The sequence below is a fragment of the Homalodisca vitripennis genome, unplaced genomic scaffold, assembly GCF_021130785.1.
Source record: "Homalodisca vitripennis isolate AUS2020 unplaced genomic scaffold, UT_GWSS_2.1 ScUCBcl_1025;HRSCAF=4121, whole genome shotgun sequence".
Classification (NCBI taxonomy): domain Eukaryota; kingdom Metazoa; phylum Arthropoda; class Insecta; order Hemiptera; family Cicadellidae; genus Homalodisca; species Homalodisca vitripennis.
In genome coordinates, this window is record NW_025777139.1 from 24,784 (window position 1) to 39,390 (window position 14,607).

Below are 14,607 nucleotides of genomic sequence, written 5' to 3' on the forward strand. Positions count from 1 at the left end.
GCAATAAATCTAAACCTATTGGCAGCCATTACATAGGCCTACATATAATAAGAATTTTAAATTAAAAATAAACACATGTTACTTTAGTCATGATAGAATTTCAAAGTGATTGTGAATTTTATTCTGATTAGGCTATTTCGGTATACGGTTTGTATTATGAATGAAACTGTTTTTGATTATATCGAATAAATTAGGTGAGACTCTAATTAAAAACTTTTTCTTCCTGAAATTTTGGAAATCGAAGATATCAAGAAGCTCCTTATCATTATGCAATGTTTGTATTATCTACGTTAATAGAAACATACGAAGGAAAATTGAAGATATACATGGCTATTCTAAATCTTGCATATAACGTTAAGATAGACAATTTTGGAAAATTAATTTTTTTTTAATTTTTGCACGTTTTACGAACAAAACTCAAAATACGTCAATCAATGTAAAAATAGACTATAACACTACTTATCTATATCAATAAGTTCTAATTTTTAAATTAAAAAATAACGGAAAAAAGAAACAATATTAGCTGAATTGAAAATAATTACATCTATATAGCTAATGTAGTGTTTCATGCACATTGTGTACTCAGCTATAATGTCAATACCGAGTCAGAAACTGATGTTTAAAATAGTGCATGATTCACAGCAATACGACAGTTTTGTACTGTTACAAATATAATTATGACGTCATTACGAAACGACATTTAACCGTCGATTGCCAAGTATAACAAGTCTGTAGTTTACGGCATATGGTTAATTGTTAGGATCTACTTAATCTACTTAAATGCGAATCTTACTAGTAATTTACAACAGTCTAGTTAATCTACTATATTTCCATCCATATCATTTAATTTAACTAAAAAAATGTCCAAACTTTTCCTGCAAGGCAAAAAATATGCATAAACGAATATACAATACTAAAAGCTTTTCATAAGCTTTGTCCGTGTATGTGCACTTCTGGTTCAAATGAATTATATTTCCAATGCCGATATAGAGTTTGCCTTGTTGCCACGATCAAGAACATCTGTTTATGTTTATAACCATTGTACACGTACATGTACTTTATTATAAAGTGGTCTAACACTCAAGCTTTAAGTTCAACCAGAAAATTGATCGTAAAGACAAATATACATCATAACTTAGAGCCTTCAAATGGTGTTTGGCTATTTAATATATGTACCTGTCTCGTAATTGCAGTTTATAATGTGCAGGCGCATTGAAAAACTGTTATATTTTGTACGCCTGGTGGCGAGTTACATCAGTGGGCTTAGTATATAAACCCTTCTTCATAGAAAAATAAATATACATACAAATATTACTAAATGTTAATAAAAAACACTACCTTTCCAAATTGTTTATTTTTTGGACGAGGCCTTTCGAAACCAAAGGTTTCATGAAGAAGACAAAACCTTTGGTTTCGAAAGGCCTCGTCCGAAAAATAAACAATTCGGAAAAGTAGTGTTTTTATTAACATTTAGTAATATTTAAAAAAATGTCCAATTGCTCCAAGAGCCTTCAATACATACAAATGTTAATAATGATCGGTCAAATAGTTTAGGGTTCTATAAAGGACATACAGACAAACATTCATTTTATATGCAATCTTTAACTTCAATGGGGAAATTATGAATTGTCTGTTATTATTTAATGCAAAAAGTTTACAAGGGTTCCACTAAAAGCTATAAGAATAAATTGCTTCTCAAATGGAGTCAACTAAATTCAAAGACGTGCAATATTTATTTTGCAAATTTACAATAGAATTTTAATACTATAAGACAAATCAATATTTACCTAACAAATATTCCTAACTATGATTAAAATAAGGTTCGTTGTGTTAATGATAAATTCAACTTTGTTACTCTGATGATTTTTTACTGACTGACATGTTGTTTGCCAGGCAAATAAAAGCATCATTGTCATAATTCTGCAGTAGTTGGCTATTTGTATGAGGCATGTCATCGTTGTTGATGGCAATACTGGATTGTTAGTGACATTTTTTTTAATAATTAAATTTACATTTTTCATACATTTTTGTTATTTTTTCAAATTGTAATGCCCACCAAGTGAAATAAAAAGGATATCCTAAATATAAATGGCTGAGATTTAGCGGAACCCATCATTAGAGGTGCTGAAAATGTTTAATTTCTTTCTGTTTTTTGCACCATATCTCGAAAATGAACTTATCTGTAGACTTGAAACCTTGCTTGAAGCATAAATGTAACAAATGATGCAAATAGTTTAATGATGGTGCCTGTCACTCCATCGGATTTGTCTGAGCAGCAGAGAATATCTTTGTACGGTCTTATGGGTAGCCATGGTGGCAACGTGAAAATCGAAGGATAAATAATTTCAGTAAACAAACTGATTACACAAAACGCAGCAATGACGGGAAGGGTTGGCTAATTGTGAATGTTGAGTTAAGTTCCAGTTCATCTTCCTGCCTCCAGTCTGGGATATAAGGTGGTTACAAACTAGACTCTCGAAATGTCAAGTCATTTTCTTCTGAAGAGATCCAAAAACATTCTGCGAGGAAGAAGCTCAAATGAATTAAATACATCGTTTCCACATCAGGGACACCTAGACCACAATGTACAGTGTAATTCAGGAGAAGAAGTATTCTCATTGTCTTATCTGGTGCACAATTGAGTGCACTACGATGTGATAGACACGATCTCTAAGAACGGTGAAGCAACCGAGTTTTCTACGCATAACACAGCCAAGGGTTTCAGGCTTGCAGTCAAGTCTGCATCAGCGTCAGATCCCAGACGCTGCACTAGGAGGAAAATGAACTTCAGCTGAACTCAAGATTCAAAAAGTGGTTAACAGATTCATAATATGACACTTTACCATGTTACATAGTAACACAAGTAACCTAACTATTCACAAGATATGTTGAGAGAGATTCGGCTGCCATTTTCTATTTCGTTTGTTGGGGGAACTTTTGATGTTTATATTAACTGGACACACATTTCAATACCTTAAATCTCAATTCTAATTGGCATGGACGTAGCCAGCGAGGAGATCCAGGGGTCCGGACCCCACAAAATTTTCAAACTTTTTAACTACTTTTTTAGTAAACGACTTATTATTTTTTAAATGATCCAGTATTACTGACATGTACTGCAGAAAGGTCATTCTCGACAAAGAGACGGGTCAAGAATTTTTAAGGAACAAAATGGGGCCTTACCCCCTTTCCACTACGGCAATGTACGGTATCACTTGTCTGGACACCCCCCCTCCAATTTTTTCTTGGCTACATTCTTGCTAATTGGTTTTCTAAGACATGCAAGTTCACATTGCTCTAAGCTCGGATAAGAAAGTATTGATGTTTCCTCCCCGCTGTTACGTGAGGTATGATTGAGGAGGGATAATGGACACAGTACTGTCAGATGCTGCAGGGGTCTGAATGCAGGCCCCTCAGTGATAAATGGATGGCTACTGTGACTTATCTCAGAGGGGTGGCTCTGGTCAGGTATCATTACTGGAACGTTAATTCTGAAACTGCGTTTCTTGCATATTTACGTATCCAATCTTACACAACATACATTTTTGAAGCCACTTGTATAAGTACTTGAGTAGCATTTGGTTGATATTTGACTACATGTACGTTATACCTTGCGCCTTTGTAGCATTAATTTTGATATTTTTATGGAATTGAACTTGCGTCACAACTACTGTGTTAATTACATCCTTTAATTCAATGTGATTTTTGTGATACTCAAAATAATTGCTAGCTTCTCGTCAGCCAACCATAAAGTACACAATAAACTGTCGATTATCTAATGTGGATCACAAATTTGAACCTGTAAAATTATAAATCTGACGTACGAAATGGCCGAAAGTAGCTAAAAATTGTACGATATCTGGTAAAAATGTACATAAAGACTTGAAACTTTGCAACGTGCTTCATTTCTACATGGGTGGCAACGAGTTTGATGATGGTGCATGTCACTCCATTGAATCTGGCTGAGCGATAGTGAACATTGGTGCTATGAGTAAACATGATGGCAACGAGAAACTCGAAGAATAAATAAATTTGTAATTAAACTGAGCACAGCCATGTGACATTTTAACATGTGCCAAAGTAACACATGTAACACATTACATTTAAGTAACACAAAATAAGTTTACATGCAGCCTCAGTGAAGCATGTTAATTACGTTAAACACGGTATGGTTTCCTCATACCCTATTTTGCCATAAAAGAAAGTTTAAAGGTTGAAATTACAAAATAAGGTGCGCTTGCATTAATATACGATTTAGTGGTACAATAGAGGAACTACGAAATAATATACACATGCAATAATAGACAATCGTGCTTGAGAACACTAGTACTACATTATACACTTCATATGACATTTTGTAGTTTTTCACACAAAAATAGTCAAGGTTTTTGTTTTTTCTTTGTTAAGAGCCGGCTTTATTGGAACAACCCCATAGTTTTCCCCATAAGAACAATGGTCCTGAGCTCTTAATTTCTGTAGTGTTATGAGACGCATCTCATTTTAGAGATTTAATTAATAAACATCCAAATGCTTTTTTGGAGTATATATTTTGAACTTTAAACGATAAAGTACAGCAAAGGTTGAGATTTTTGCTGTAACCCAATAAAAATATAAAGAAATAAAAAACTATATCTTGTAAAATGATTTTCCATAATTCTACGAGCAAGCAATATGAAAGATGTAAAATTTAACGGATTGTAAAAGTCCATGAGAGTTAACATTGTTCTTATGTGTTTACAATAAAGATAGACGAATGCAGCCAGCTCTCGAATCACGTCTTCTTTATCAGTTATTTAGGTTTCATCAGTAAGATGTTTTCAAAAAGCGATGCCCCGTCTTGTTTCTTGAACAAATCTATCAATGCATCCTAAAAATTACACGATCGCTAGGTTGCTTTTGCAGAATGTATTAGTTTATTTGTATAATGTTTCTCATTTCGTTTCTTAGTTTTATAAAGTTATTTCAGCGCGCGTTTTTGGAATTTAAAAATTCTTACCTTGGATTCCACGGATAATCCGCAAACCGAATAAACTGTCTGAATCGATTATTTACGACATTCAATCGGAACACAGGATTAGAAGGTTGACTAGAGTCTCGTTGAAAATATGTGGACGTGAGGGCTAGTTTTGGATGTTTGCACATCAAAAGGCAGAGTCAAGAGCTCTTCCGCAGAATAATGACATCTCTACCCCTCTTCCGTACTCCCAGGCCATACACTATACGAATTGATCTTTTTTGTAATTTGAATACCCATTCAAAAGTACGGGGGGTGCTCTAGAAAATGGTGCCATAATTCAAAAAATGATAAAACTAACCAAAATAAACGAATAAATGAATGATTTTACCAAGGAAACCGAATTAGAATCCTGAGTATACGGACAACTTCTACAAAAATGGGGAACTTTAAATCCAACATTACCTCTGATTCCCCTCCAGGTCAATGACTTGACCATTCTTCTTCCAGATAACCGAAGGTTCCGGATGACCTCTGGGTGGTGAACACTGCAGCACCACCACCTCCCCCTGCGCCACCCTCTGACTGCTCGGCTGGATCCGAAATTCATCTCGGAGAACTGAAACAGAAAAACAGATGGATTAAATTTATGTTGATTAATTTTACCGTACACCTCCTTATATTTTAACCAAGGGAGAGGCCAGACACAGAGCAACTATGCAATCTCGTTCTGTATCGATCTAGACAAAGTGTATCTTTGTGTTTTCCCCTTTCTGGAAACATTTGGTGGCGCGCGAAACTTCCATGCCAAAACAGGGATACGAAAAACTGTACCTGAGGTGAAGAGCTGGGACGCTAATCACTTAGCTAATGGAGATGCCAATATAAGTATAGAATGTTGGAAATAAATTACTAGTATTGTCATTTTTTAGTTTTTTATTTTTTTGTTTGAAGTTATGTAACTTCTTTAATTTTTGACAATTGCACACGCTAACGTATATTTCAGTTAATATACACTTATTGTATTATCGGATTAGAATTGTTCTTAAAACAAAGGAGATGGTTTCCCGAAAGTCATATATTATTTACTTAATTCGTAAACACCCTCATTAGCTAAAAGAAATTTAACACCAGTGCTACCAACTTGCTTGTAGTATATTACTGCAAACTTAATTTCTTGAATTTCTACAATTTGTACAAAATAACATGGTTTTATGTTTTTTTAGCTATAATTGTTTACAATCTAAGCATTTTTAAGCATAAAATCTTGATTAAAATCTCTCTTATATAGCTCACTTTCAAAGCCCAGATCATCATCACTCACTTCCTCTGCAACGTTGTCAAATTCAACGTCAGCATCAGTATCACCAGCCATCATCCCATACATCAGTATCACCAGCCATCATCCCATACATCTTTCATCGTAGTATTTTAATGGAAAGTGAGCCAGTACAGTAGTTTTAACAATGCAAAGAGGTTAAATTATAATCCACACACGCTGACACTGAAATAATATATCTTATACGTATGCCACACATGCTGTTTTATATTTGTATAACGTAAACACAAGATTACCGTTCAGTTCTTAATTAATTATCTTACGAAAGGAATAAGGCAGACTGAAAAGAAAATCTAGCCCCGAATTCAATTCTACTCTAAATAATTGGAATCTGTCAAAAGCAACTGGGAATTAGTTTTCAAGACGATTTCCACCCCTTAGATTATCAGATGATATCTTATTGGACTCGTTACTTCTTCAGCAGGGCTCTCTGACCCCCTCCCCCCTCCACGACTATCTGACAATATCAGTCTCTATTCCTCGATGGTTCAGGGTCGTCCCTAGAGTTGGTGGTGCCCTAGGAAGTTCAATCGTATTAGATGTAAATCTCGTAAGAATTTGTCTATGACCAAGAACCGGTGACAGGAATTTCAAAAAAGTTCATACTTGGTACAATAATTTATCTTCGAAATAAATCGGTTACGTTCAACGGCCAGCTTGGAACGTAATTTTATTCGAATAGAGCAGCCGTTCGAACTAAAAAAATCACAAATCAGATCTATAAGAACTTAAAAGGATGGAAAAATTAAAAAGATGCTCCGTAGTGGTAATGAGTTTTTTAAACCTTTTTTAATGAACAAGGTTTACGTATTTTGAACGGTTTTCGAGATCATTTTTAAAGGGAAGCAAAACCCCTTTTAAGCCTTATTCTGCCCGTCCTCATGGGCCACTGACCTGGGCGAGAATCTTATCAAACAGAATAATGGGGAGAGTCGATACAGTACAAGGTCGATGGTACTGATAAAAAGTGCTTCGGCCACAGACAAGATTCTAACTTGCGCTATCTCTAACTCAATCCCAAAGTCCATCTTCTTAGACCACTCAGCCATCGGCACTCCCACGGAGATATTGTTTTTTTTTTAATTCCGTAAGAGATAGTGTATTAATTCTGTTTACAAAAAATCTGCCGACTTTTTTTCGACAATTCCGGAGGAACTATTTTTGGATTTAGGAGATAATCATAACTACCAGCTCGTCACATTCGTGTTCCCTCATTATTACAGTTTAGGGTGCATGAGAACCCCCTCAACAAGAGTCGTGTCGTGTACATAACCTATTGTTTTCACTTTTTTATTGTGAAACCCAGAGCTAAAGGCGGTACGGGCGATATTGTTTCTATTCCCTGGAATAGTCACAGGGAAGAATATGGCAGCGCAAAGGGAAAAGAATAGAAGGGCGGGAATAGAAGGGATGATATCAGAACTGCAGATGTAGCTTGGGAGTAATGAGACACACTTAATGAACTCTTATCTTAATGAGTTCAAGCTTATTCTTGTGCTGCAAGGAGGCGTGACTTATGGTGATGAGTTTTAGTGTAAACAAGCACAATTAACAACAAAATATGATTGATTACTTTGGCTTTTAGTGCATTCAAAAAAGTGCAGCGTTCTTTGATTATGATTAATGACTAGCTATTCTAGCATGACGTATAAAGGGATGAATCGATGACGGATTTTATACGGTAATGGCTGTTAAAGGTACAAAATTAATTGATATTGACCCTTTCAACACCGATCATTTTCCTAAAAAGGTTTTCTACAACAGTTATTTTTTTACTGATTATAGGGACATTTGAAAAAGACAAATTCCATAACCCACCAAACCTATTTTGTAATCGGGAAAATGCTCATAAAATAACTCAAGTGAAGATAAATCCAAATAGTGTAATTTACAAAGAAATGCAGTATAATTCTAGCATAAATTTCAGTTTACAAAATGTCAAAAATTAAAAAGATAAGTTTTAATTAAAATTTATAAGTTTTAAAACTTTTACTATGCCATCATACATAAGAAACTAGAAAGATTTTTACTGTGGGAACCCTGATTTTTAGAATATTTTAGAAATAATGTGGCTGCGACAACCTTGTAATGCAATTTTCAATCTATAAAAGATCTATTTTCCTTAAAAAATGTCATTGCTGAATTTTGTTGCAGAGTCCATTGTGGGTTTAAATAATTTTGCACTCTATATATCTTGAGGTTATTTACATTTATGATCAGCTATTACATTTCCCACTAATATACAAAATACATTTTTAAACTACAAATTTTTTTTGTATAGTCTAAAATATTAGATTTTACTTTGTGTTTATAACCATACTAGCAGTTACCCACGGCTTCGCACGCAATGTAGTAGGTATTACATGTGTACGATCACTGCTGGTTTTAGTGTATTATTTACGCCACCAATATTGAGTTTGTTTTGTTGCCACAATTAAGAAAATATGTCAACCAGTTTACATTTAAGACCATAGTTGAATTTGCCTTGTGTTCCCGATCAATAAAATACATACATATATATATATATATATATATATATATATATATATATATATAAACAGACATGAGAAGCCTACTTTTCTTCTTTCTGTTCTTTGATTTTTGTATGTATTAATACCTTCCCCACCTGACGAAGAGGATAGACACTAATTTTTGAATCGTTGTGTTGTACCTTTTATAACCTATAACGATAGCAAATGTCCGGAATCATGTTAATTGCATATTCTTGGTCTATAAACGTGAGGTTTACTAAATCAAATATATTACAACTAATTTAACGTGAATGATGCACTTGAATATGTTTTATGAGCCGTAGTAACCACAACAAAGGTTACAGCAGACTGCTTGATAAACGTGTCACGGCAGGTCGCGTGCCAGTAGCCTCGTCCATCTTGTCCTGGAGATTCTTTAAGATCGTTGAGCTGTTAAAAGATACCCTTTGTTGCTCGTAAAATTGTTTAGAGCCGGTGCTTTACTTTACTATTTCCTCGTTTAGTTTACGTAGATTTATGGCAGCCTTCACTACAGGCATGCAAAACTGAGGCTTCTTTTATTTTATGTGTTTTCACCTCTTATTAAGGTCCCTCAAGCTCTCATTTGCTCACATTTTGTAGATTATAATGAGCTTAATTAGTTATCCAACTGACGAAGAGGTCGGATTGTACATCTTGAAACGTAGCTTTCTTGTGTCACTGAATGATAACTTAAAATCCTATTGGCTCCACATTCCACAATCCTTCCATATTCAAAAGCGAACATTAAAAAAACATATAAATTAATATTACGTTATTCAGTAAAGTTCAGGTTACTCTAATAGAGTATGTAGAACAGAATGGAAATTAAAAGGAGTTATGATTTGTTCAAAGAATAGTTAAGCACTCAAAGAATGAAACAGAAAGTTACATTTTCATCTTTCTACTCATTTTAGAAGTTCTACATAAGAATAAGTAAAGTATTTGAGAATTTCTTGTAAATAGTGTTTACAAAATTGATAAAAGCAACTTTTAGCCCTATTTCTTTACACTCGCAAACACTTTGAAATGTGTTTGTAACATTGAACAATTGATATATTGGCTAGTTTAAACAGTTAATATACTGGCTGGGTAATTAAGTGAGAGTACAAAACTCGGGAGTAAATAAAAATTAGTATATATCTAGTTCAAGTAAAAAATATTTGTGACCAATACATTTATTAGTAGATAAAATATAAGATTTTAAGGTTGCCAAAATATTATTATGTGACAAAAATCTGCAATTTATTGACGCTAGAGGTACAAGTTAATTTTAGTTATTCACAATTATCTTATTTTTAATGTATTTTTTAATGGATATACTGATACCCTTTTAAGCCTTATTCTGCCCGTCCTCATGGGCCACTGGCCTGTGCGAGGATCTTATCACACACGATAAGGGGGAGAGTCGATACAGTACAAGGTTGATAGTACTGGTAAACAGTGCAACAGTCACGGATATGATTTTAACCTGCGCTATCCCTGACTTAGACCCAAAGTCGAACATCTTAGAGATCTCGACCATCGGCTATCTATTTATTATAAATAGAGTTATTTAATTACGCTCAGTTAAATGAACGCCATGTCAAGGCATACCATAACTGTAAGACTAACTGATATGAGTGTAGGTCGCTAATGCTTTTTAGTGTAGGTCATCTATGGTCAAAGGCAGAGGTGAATAAAGAAACTGGCGTAGGCAAGCGCAAACTTGTGCCGCAGTTAATACGCATGCGCAGACAGGCAATGACGTTTCCACCACGCTAAGCTGTTGTACTTATATTATTATAGACCATCCGAATGAATTCGATTATCGAGCGATCGCTCTATTCTGTGATTGTTCTCTTCATCCGGTTTTTTCACTCGTATGAATAACCGATCAAAAACCAAATATTCCGTTACACGTTGCACTGTTAACTCTTAAGTATTTCCATCAATACAAATTGAATGGTAGATTTTCAACTCAGCAGTAACCAATGGAACATACGGTGAATAATCAATTCAATTGGGACCTACGTTCAATTCCTACCTTCAATTACCTTAATTCAGTTTGAGATCCAGTTTATGATAAACATGGAATGACCCATATTCAGGAATTTTGTACTCGTTCCTTTCTAAATAAGAAATGTGTGTGTGTGTCTACAAAGTCTTAGGTTTTATAATTCAAGAAAAATCTACCCTTCTGTAGAAAAATCCACATTGTAAGCACACGTTCCACGTCTTGTTCCCCACTGAAATAATTGGGGCCTGTCAAAAGCACTCGACGGCTCAATTTCAAGATCGCAAGTTTTACACCCCTGGAGGATCAGATGGCAGTTTATTGGCCTCACCACCTCCCCTGCAAGTTACCCCCCTCCCCTGCAGGTTACTCCCCCTCACTGCCACCCCTTGACTGCATCAGTCTGCAGTCGGCTAGGGTGTGATGTGAGGAATTATCGAATCAATAAATCGCCTCATATTAGTTATCAGAGCAAGCTACCCTCTAAGAGTCGGGGTTAGTTGGGGTCAACTGAAGTGATTTAAGGGTTGTGTTTGGCGTAAGTGTCTCACACAGATTGGCTCGCTATTGTATATTTCTGACAGCGGTAATATTGACGATAAACGCATACTTACGTGCGCATGAACGCGCGCGTGTGTGTGTGTGTGTGTGTATATATATAATATATATATATATATAAATTTGTAAATAAATATAAAACTTATTTCTAGGCTGTAAAAATCTACTTTTGTTACGAAAAATATGTTAGTTTTCATCCGCAAACAATAACATTCGACCAATTTATGTGTTACTACAACAAATAGTATTTTAAGTTTTTAAATGTGAAAATTCCTATACTTGTATCGTGGCATATAAGTTACCATACATAGCAAGAATATTTAAAATAAAAATCAAACGTACGAGTAAAGAAAAAAGGTTTCAGTGATTAGTAGAACTTATTAAAATAGCAGAGGAAGACTTAATACATCCTTATAATATATATCAAACGTATGTTATGTAATACGCCGTTAAAGGAAATATAATATTTTTTGGAAAAATAATTTTTCGATTATATTATTGCTACTAATAAAGACTTTTGACTACTTAATTAAACACACGTGGGCACTCCTGTAATTGATTTTTCTCATTAAATATGTTTTATTAAACTCATTAGCCGGCAATTAAAATATCCAACAAATATTGTTTGCTTATTTAGTAATTTAGATTAGTTTATTCAAAATAAATTTAAAAACTGTAGCGACCTCTAACACACTATTATACTGAATTATACTGAAAAAAATGAAATAAAGTAACAAAAAATGAAGTATTGGAGAGATTAGAGTAAGTTTCATAATATAATTTTTTATTAAATCAATGCATAGTGTAATTGTTTAGATTTATAATCAAGATGTTAATATGGTCGATGTCTCTTTTTAATTTTATTTTGTACTTGGCGACGCGATGGTTGAGTGGTGTAGGGTACAAATTCACAGACAGCGACATGACGCGAAATACTCGTATACAATACAGTAAACACATGGAATAAAATACACATATGTCACGTCGCAATCTGTGTACTTAATATTCCATACGTAAACATGTATTTGATAGTTTCGTTCGCTCCGCTTAGCATCGCATCACTGTCGGTGTTTTCATACCCCAAAACAGGCTTTGGATCTTTGTTAGAGATAACGCAGGTTCAAACCTGTCTGCACCTTTGCACCTTTTATCAGTAACGTCAACCTTGTACTGTATCGACCCTCCTTATTCTGCTTGATAACCTCGCAGAGGCCAGTGTCGATGTTCCAATCCTATAAATGTTTGATCAAAAAAATTATGCTATTGATTCGATTTAATTTGAGATAAAATGTGATTGGAACCTTAGCAGAAAGTAGTGCATTTGCTCTAATTTTGATCATACTGAGCGTGTGAATCTAATTTATAATTATTCCTAGAAAAATAGCTCGTTAAATAAATGTTTCAAATTTGAAAACAAATATATAAGGATTTTAACCTTTAAAAATGTTGCTTTCATTATAACTAGTAGTTTTTTTTTAAACCATCTTAATTTAATAGATGTTAAAACAAAACAATTTATGCGTTTTTATCCGTATCTGTGAAGAGTTCCGATGTTCGCGTGGTCTAAAACGTCGGAATTTGTATCTTAGAGACAGCATTGGTCCAAATCCTGGCTGTGCTGTAGGACTGTTATCAGTAACTTTGACCTTGTACTGTCTCGTCTCTCCCTCTTATTCTGTTTGACAAGATCCTCGCACAGACCAGTGGCCCATGGGGACGGACAGAATAAGGCTTAAAAGGCGTTTGGCCTCTCCTTTAACAAAAATGGGGAAACATTTTGAATTCATCTACGAGTTTTGATTTTAAAATGCACAAATGAGTTTATTTTGTAAAAAAACTCATTTTTAATACTTCCAAATTCCACGACCGTGTTGAGTCATACGAGTTAAGCGTATGCTAGTTGTTGGAGGGAGGGGGTTGGCGGGAGGGGGTGTGAGATAAGGTGTAGTTAACGTCAACCCTGCAGGTGTAGCTACGAGTAATGACGTGTACTTAATGAACTACCTTATCTTAATGAATCTGGTTTAATCTTCTACACTTTACTACTATACCGTGCTTTATTGTTGTAGACGAAATAGATTGAACGTTCTAATTACGCTCATTTAGCGTATTTTACAATAGTTTTGTTCTATTAGTGCTAGAATTAGATCGTGCTGTTTTTTTCTGCGTACCGTTGCTGGAATCAGTACTAATTATGAAAAGTTTATCTATAATGTTAGCCTGGGTCATTGAACTGAAAAGGATGACTGAAATTAAGTCATCTAAGATGGCAGTTCCTCTTATGCGCAGTCCATGAATTTAAGTCAATGAATATGTAATTATGCTATGTTAATTTGCGCGATAATGCTTCCACATGTAGATTGTACTAGTAGTAGGCATTAAAAGGTTCATTTGTGGAAATTGTGTCTATAAAAGTTGCATGAAAACAGTTAGACTATTTAGTCATCAAATACCTCCATTAAGTGCATAGTAAATTAAGGTGATCATAATATTTTTTGTACAAGTAAATTATATCCAAATTTTCTTCTGAATGCTCGTGATTTGTATCCTGTGCAGTGATTGTTTTTTTATTCCTACTATGAACGTTTTTAATTCAGAATTTAGTCAATAATACCTGATGATGAATTCCCTGAATTCGAAATGTACACAGAAATAAAAAAATAATCAAAGTGTTATGGTTGGTTTATATTTCTTAATAATGTTTGTACTACTATGTATTAATTAAAATTGTGGCACAGAGTCATGTGTATATTGGGACTACCAAACTATTAACCATTCACTATTAGTGTAACCTCTGGTAGCGAATCTATTATTAAAAACCAATTATTGTATCAAATTAAAACAACGGTACATCTGTCAGATATTTGAAAAGAACCTCATATTACAGTGCCAATGCTGTCAGTTTAGATATTAAAAATAGAAACTTGTGATTTTTTACTTAATTATATCTAAATTATTTAATATAACCTGTATCTTTTCCAATTCATAAAATTTATGCAATAAACAAAGTTAGCAAGTGTATTAGTATTGGTTCATTAATATAACGGGACTCACACGATCTTCTCCATAAATATTAATACGGTTAAGAAACGTAACCTTTATTGTTATAGATTATTTTAAGGAGAGGCTCCCCCATAAGACATTACTCCGTCCTCATGGGCACTGGCCTGTGCGAGGATCTTATCAAACAGAATAAGGGGGAGAGTCGATACAGTACAAGGTCGATGGTACTGATAACAGCGCTAAGCTA

General features: G+C 34.3%; 1 protein-coding gene across 1 annotated transcript in view; it reads right to left on the minus strand.

Annotated features, from left to right (window-relative positions):
- The window catches only part of LOC124371168 (roundabout homolog 1-like), a gene marked incomplete at its 3' end in the record, with an annotated part of 83,249 nt that overhangs the window by 17,104 nt on the left and 51,538 nt on the right, over window positions 1-14,607 (minus strand). The window contains 1 exon segment of the mRNA XM_046829481.1: window positions 5,420-5,573. Within this exon segment, the coding sequence (XP_046685437.1) occupies window positions 5,420-5,573 (154 nt within the window).